Raw genomic sequence first — 7,318 nt, 5'->3', positions numbered from 1 at the left:
GGTGGCGGAGGCGGTGGTGGCGACGGCGACGATGTCAGTGGCAGTCAGGTGGTGGTGGTGGCAATTGTAGTGGTGGTGGTGGTGGTGGTTGTTGTTGTTGGTAGGTAGCGGTGTTGTTGAGAAAGTAGGTGAATGAGGAATGGAATGAAAAAAATAAGGGGTGTGGGAAGGAATGATTTTGATGGAATGGGATTCCATGTGTAATGGATGATTCCATTCCATTGAGCAGCCAAACACCACCTTTTTTCATTCCCACGTAATGAATCATTCACCTACAATTCCTGCATACCAAACACTGCCTTATAATTGAAAAGAGTTTCATTCCTTAAGGAATAGCCCATTCCATTACCACATGACAGCCAAACATGTTTTAATTCATTCCATTCCATCATTCATTCTTTCATACCAAACACTACCTAGGTCTTACATTTACAAAATAAAATGGATTCGATACCCAACTGATTGTTTTAGTCAAATTTAGACTTAACTCTTAACTTAAAGTGCCTAGTTTGGGTAAGTTTATCCCTCAAATGTAGCCTAGTGATATGAGGTTTGGGTTTTCTATGAAGATTCAAGTTCGATTCTTACTTATGTCACTTTGGGTGGATATTGGCAATGAAGGATTTGAGCTAGGCCTTGTGCAAAGGTTGTCAGTTTGAACCCCAAGCCCACTCAGGTTTTCGTCCCACTGTTTATTACGCCAGAGAGTTTTGTTCTTGTGGTGGCACAGCAACTGTCAAATGGAGTCATCGGTATGGTTTTTTGGAGGAACGCCTAAGCCAAACTCTGAAAGCCAGCATGGGGCCGGTTAAGACAACATTATCTGGCCAGAGTGGGGCAACAAGTCTGTATAAATTTGAAGAGTACAGTAACCTAAATACAATAAGTCGTCGTTGTTAAAAAAAAGGTTTGGGTTAGTTTGTTATATTAAATTAACTAGTTTTTATTAGACCCGTCTACTATACGGGTATTTCTTGAAAATAAAATATTTAATAAATAATCGATATACAAGAAACAATAAATTTATTAAACACTATTTATACACAGTCGTTGTACAATAATATTTAACACAACTTTAAAGTAAAAGATTATTATAAATATCATATTTGAAAAAAAAATATATGAAGTAAATATTAAATTAATAAATTTTGAAGCATTAATTTTAAGAATGGTGAATATTATTTTATCATTAAAATTTATGAAAAATGATGAGACTTAATGTGGGAGTGACAGAAGATAAAACTTAACTTTTTGTTGGAGAGTATAGAAATAGAGGGTTAGGTTATAATAGGAAGTATACTTTTTGTAGGAAGGATAAGAAGTAATTTTGTCTATTGATTTTGAACATAAAGTGTTGAGATTAGTTTAGGGGGAAAATCAAGTGTGAACATAAGGGGAAGGGTATAAGAGGAATAACACATTTGTTGACTTTCTCTCTTCACATGCAAGGCACATGTCAAATTCCCCTATCATTTTTAAACGTCCATAACTTTTTTATACGATGTTTTTATTGAAAAACAAATTCACCATAATGACGAGTGTCTTTTTATCTTTTATATGAGTACCATATTGTAATATAAAAATTAAAAAAAAATAGTGGGTTTCTTACAAATTATGTTTTATCGAATTGTGTTTTACAAAATTGTGTTATACAATAGTATTTTTCATTGTGTTTTTGTTTCATTGTGTTTTTTACATTGTGTCATACAATTGTGTTTTTTTCATAGTGTTTTTTTTTCCATGTTGTTTTTTCCATTGCGTTTTTCATAGTGTTTTCCATTTTGTTTTTTCGGACTTTTCCGTCGAGGTGGTGGCGGTGGGCGGTGGAGTGGTGGTGGTTGTAGGAGATGAGTGAAGATACAATTGGGTTATATGTAAGTTGGTTTTTGAAATTAATTTAAATGGGTTTTAAGATTAAATTATTAGACTAAAATGCATTTCTTTCTAACATTTTTAAAAAAATCACACTTTTTATATGTTCTTTAAGTTAAACAAAGTAGCTTTGAATTATTTTGTAAGCCCCACCTGCCACCATGTCAATATATATCTATCTACACACATACACCAACCAAAGCAACAGCAACACTATCTATCGTCAACAAACGATGGCTGTTGAATTATTGGAGACTCTGAAAGAATCCATCACCGCCTACACCGGACTCTCCCCCAACACCTTCTTCACCGTTGTCGCCGCCGGCATCGCCCTCTACTACATCGTCTCCGTCTTGTTCGGCGGATCCTCCGACCACCACCCGCAGCACCGGTCTCGGTCCTTCGAGGAGGATGTGCAGCCGCTCCCGCCGCCGGTCCAGCTGGGCGAGATTTCCGAGGAGGAGTTGAAAGCCTACGACGGCACCGATCCTCAAAAGCCTCTTCTTATGGCCATCAAAAGCCAGATCTATGACGTCTCACAAAGCAGGTATATTTGTTGTCAATCAAGCTTTACTTTTGCTAAAAATTAGTATTTACGTTTCACTTTTTGGGTAAAAGGTAGCTCACAAGTATCGGATTAAAATTTCAAATTGCCTTTGTTTTGGTGTTTTTTTCTTATTAATTCACTGTTATGTTTTTGCTAGCTGTGTTAGTTCAAGAACAGATGGTTTATTGACTGTGGATTAGAGGTGCACAAATCGGTTTTTTTTTAAAAACCGGTTCGGTTATTAACCGGACCGGTTTTTTTCGTCCAGGAAAAAAACCGGTTCGGTTAATAACCGGACCGGTTAATAACCGGTTTTTTTGTAAGAAAACCATAACCGGTCAAACCGGTTTGGACCGGTTTAGGAACCGGTTAGAACCGGTTAATAAACCGGTTTTTTTATTAACCGGTTTTTTAATAACCGGTCTAACCGGTTAACCGGTTTTTTTTTTTTTTAAATAACCATTATTTTTTCACAGTATAAACAAACCGGTAACTACAAGCATTAAATCGTTATCGCATATTCGTAACTCAAAAATACATAACTTTCATTTATAGCCTTTACATTAAAAATACAAACATTAAATCGTTATCGCATATTCGTAACTCAAAAATACAAACATTAAAGAATGCTTAGACACGATTACATTAACAACTTGCTGTTTCTTACTCATTATTTTCATCGCTACCCGATCCCGAGCTATTCCTTAGGTAATCGTCGTACGCGGCTTCTTCATCGGTCATTGGTTGAGTGTGTCCTTGATTGACCTCGTCTTCATACAAGCCCGCCTCATAGTCCATTTCCCCCTCGAGTGAGCGTTGATGTTGTGCCCTATCTAAAGAGTCCAAGTAATCCTTGTAGCAAATAGACATCTCTACAGCTGGTGGAGTGAGTCGAGTCCTCCTAATCGATATAACCCTGCCAGAAACAGAAAAAGCAGACTCCGAAGCTACCGTGGAAGCTTGGACCGTTAGTAAATCTTTGGCCATGGCGGCGAGGATCGGAAACTCATCCTCCTTACCTCTCCACCAAGCCAGCAAATCAAGACTTCTAAATTCATCTGGAGTCATGTGTTTCACAAAGTTGGTACCACCATACCTTCCAAGTTCACTGCTTGGGGTGTTTACCTTTTGACGTTTACCGGCGTCTTCCCAAATCATGTAGTACATCCCCATTTCAAGGTCGGTTTGGGATTGGGATTGGGCAACAGCTCTTAACGAGTCATGAATTTGGGAAGACGACCCGTATTTTGTAAGGTAAACATCATACATGTTTGCCAAGGTGGTGTTGAAAGCATTCTTTAAAGTTTGGTTATAATAGGGGTTTTGATCGTCGTTTAACTCTAGCTCGTCACAAATTTTTTCTATTAAAGCTTCAACACCACCAACATTTATGCATGGGTTTAACGCAGCAGCACATGTCAAAACAGCGGGTAGTTGTTGAAAATATTTTCTAAATTTTTCTTTCATTTTTACACCCATATCAAAATAAGGTGCACCCCTGCAATGAAGTTCACCCAACTTTGTGCACATGACAGCAATTTTTGGTAAAGCAATGGGGCTTGTTGGATAGTAAACCCCGGATAAACTAGTTGTGCAAGATTTAAAAATTTGAAGGACCTCCGTAACGATCTCAATCAACAACCAGTTTCTAGGATCGTACGGTGCACATTTACCCCTATTTGACATTATTTGATGAAACGCAATTAGTGATTCTTTTTGTTGGATGGCTTTCTCAAACATATCACAAGTCGAGTTCCATCTTGTTGGACAATCCCAATTGGGCCCCAACCATTGACAATTAGCTTCATCACAAAATTTTTTGTATCTTGAAAATGTTTTATTGTTGCTAAAAACATCTCGTAACATTCTTTTAAAATTGTTTCTTTGCGTTTCGATCACGTTTAACCCATCTTGCACGGCCAAGTTGATAATATGTGCAATGCATCGGCTATGAAAAAACGCTCAATCACAAATAGGTTTATACTTTAATTTTAAATGGCCAACCGCGGCCGTATTGTTGGACGCGTTATCAAACGAAATTGAAAAGATTTTATCTTCAATCTTGTATTGTCGAATGACTTTATCCAAGAGTTTAAAAATATTTCTACCCGTGTGCGGGTAATCAAACAATTGAAACGCAACGGTTCGTTTCATCATTTGCCACGACCCGGGGTCAACCCAATGAGCCGTCACACAAATGTATGAGTCGGGCGAACCATTAGGTACCGACCACACATTCGTTGTTAAGTTTACACCAGTTTGTAAGTTCGAAAAGTATGAAATTAGTTCGGATTTAGCGTTTTTCCAAGCTTTAAGACAATCTCTTCTAAGGGTCGAACGACTTACGTGTTGGTAGCGTGGTTGAACATACTTTTGCATCATCTCCGTGAATTGAGGGTTGTCGAAGTGGTTGAAAGGAAGTGTATTTTGAATCACAAAGTTTGAAAACTTTTGACGTACCGCTTCAAGGTCGTACGTAAACACCGTTCCTTGATTCGTCATCTCCGGCTGCGAACTACTTCCCGATTCGTCCTTCAAGGCCTTGCAAAAGGGCCTTTGTACATGCGCTCTTAAAGTGGAGTTTGCATCTTTGCCATAAAACTTCAAACAATGTTTGCATCGAGCTTTTTGGCTACCGTTAGACATTTCGCATAGGTCGAAATGTTGCCAAACATCTTGGTTTCGTTTCGTGGGGATGACCCGAACGACCGTTTCTCCCGTGTTCGAGGCACCCATGTTGACCGATGATGCAGCACTTTGGGAGGCCATGATAATCGACTACGAATTAAGAGTGGTATACTGGAGTATGAAATAAACGACTACGAAATAAGAGCGTATGGAGTGGTAATGTGGTATAATTGAGCGTGAGATAACAAAATAATCGCGTATGAAATAAACGTTTAGAGCGTTTGGAGTTGTATAATCAAGTGTGATCTAACCAATACCCAACCTAAACTATATATAGATGTTTGTGGGGGTAAAATGGTAAAAAAAAGAAAAAAAAAACGGTCAAAAATGAAAAAAAAACGGCTATAAAGCCGTTTGCCAACGTTCAAAAACCGGTTTTAACCGGTTAACCGGTTATAAAAAAACCGGTTAACCGGTTTTTTTATAACGGTAATAAACCGGTTTATAAAAAAAACCGGTTAACCGGTTTTTTTGTAACCGGTTAGAAAAAAAAAACCGGTTTTTTTTATAACCGGTTTCAAAACCGGTTTTGCCTCTAAAACTTAAAACCGATATACAAACCGGCGGTTTCCGGTTTAAACCGCCAAACCGGTTCGGGAACCGGTTTTTTTTGAACATGTCTACTGTGGATGCATATACTTTGACTTGGTAAAGTCAAAATTACTAACATTTTAATTATTTTTATATATTTTGAGGAAAACCTTAAGCTCGCTCAAGCATGATTGCAGTGTCAAATGAATACATGGAAGTCATGAAGAGTAATACTTAAAAACACACCAAGCTCGTTAAGGCTTAACGGGCCTAAACAATCTGCCTATACAAAGCTCGAGCTCAGGCTCGATAACTAAACGGGCTCCATTTGAGGCTCGGGCTTGGCTCGTTCGAGCTTTTCTATAGATCCAGTTTCGCCATTTCGCGTAGCTCCCAGGCGGCTCGGCTTGTTTGAACCCCTATTTTGTTCTAGATATTTGTTTTGCAGTTTAGTTTCATTAGGTTCATACATGAGTAGTTTTTCATATTGTAGTATCACAATTGGTACTGTGTGTGGGCATTATTTCATGATAATTTCTGAATTATTAAGAATCGTTATGTTGAAATACATGTTTGTGTATGTACACCAGGAGGAATTTAGGTCACGCCTACCATATTTCTTGATCATACATTTTGGACATATGCTCACCTAACTTGTTTTGGAGTGTTGCAATTCTCGTGATTTACCGAGTTTACCTAAACTTTATGCATTTTTATTTTGTATGTTTGCTTAGAGAAGCGTTTGTTATCATTTCACTTTTTGTATGCTATTTTTTCTCATAAGGTTACTATATTTGTTATTTGTTATTTCCAGGATGTTTTACGGGCCAGGTGGGCCATATGCACTGTTTGCAGGAAAAGATGCCAGCAGGGCACTCGCAAAAATGTCATTTGAAGAAAAAGATCTGACTGGTGATCTGACTGGTCTTGGTGCATTTGAGCTTGACGCGTTGCAAGATTGGGAATACAAGTTCATGAGCAAGTATGTTAAGGTTGGAACCATTAAGAAGCCTGAAGATGCACCCGAGGCATCAACTGCAGCGGAACCCACTGAGCCGTCTACAGCTGAACTGAGTGAGCCATCTGCAGCGGAACACACTGAGTCAATTGCAGCCGGACCCGCTGAGCCATCTACGGCGGCTCATGTTGCAGAGCACACAGAAGATAAAGAGGAAAAGCTAGAAACTGCAACCACGGAGGAGGTTAAGAAAGATGAATAGAAGTTTATGAGGGTTTGGTGGCCATGGTTGTGAAGTTTATATATCATGTGGGCGAGTTATGGCTCATATAGCTAAGCATAAATCAGTGATTGATAATCGATCGTACTTAATTTGATAATTATGGTATTCGAGTAATGTGGATTTTATGAGGAATTATGGCCTTTATATGCTGACTTGTTGGGGTGATTCATTAGTTATGCAGCCAGTAGTCTAAGGGTGGTTATAATGGGCTAGTTGCATATTTTGACATTTAAACAATACAAGCTTACTCTAGAATTTAGTAGCTAGTGCCTAGTAATACAGGTTAAGGGTGTGGAGGGTAGAGGTGTTCAAAAAAACCGGTTCGGGCCGGTTTAAACCGGAAACCGGTTATTTTAAAAACCGGTTTTTTTAAAACCGGTTTACAAACCGCCGGTTTGTATATCGGTTATACTTTTTAGTGCCCAAACCGGTTTTGAAA

The 7,318-nt window shown here is 38.5% G+C and overlaps 1 protein-coding gene across 1 annotated transcript; it reads left to right on the top strand.

Annotated features, from left to right (window-relative positions):
• Nucleotides 1–2,100: 2,100 nt before the first annotated feature.
• Nucleotides 2,101–6,973, top strand: LOC143536677 (membrane steroid-binding protein 1-like). The gene is made up of 2 exons (XM_077030614.1): nucleotides 2,101–2,419; nucleotides 6,453–6,973. The coding sequence occupies exons 1-2, from the start codon at nucleotides 2,106–2,108 to the stop codon at nucleotides 6,856–6,858; spliced, it is 720 nt and encodes a 239-aa protein (XP_076886729.1). The 5' UTR covers nucleotides 2,101–2,105; the 3' UTR covers nucleotides 6,859–6,973.
• Nucleotides 6,974–7,318: the final 345 nt, after the last annotated feature.

This window comes from Bidens hawaiensis, unplaced genomic scaffold (assembly GCF_021521415.1).
Source record: "Bidens hawaiensis isolate Kalapana, Puna unplaced genomic scaffold, B.hawaiensis_p1.1 tig00010894_1, whole genome shotgun sequence".
Lineage (NCBI taxonomy): Eukaryota > Viridiplantae > Streptophyta > Magnoliopsida > Asterales > Asteraceae > Bidens > Bidens hawaiensis.
This window is presented reverse-complemented; position numbering and strand designations above follow the sequence as displayed.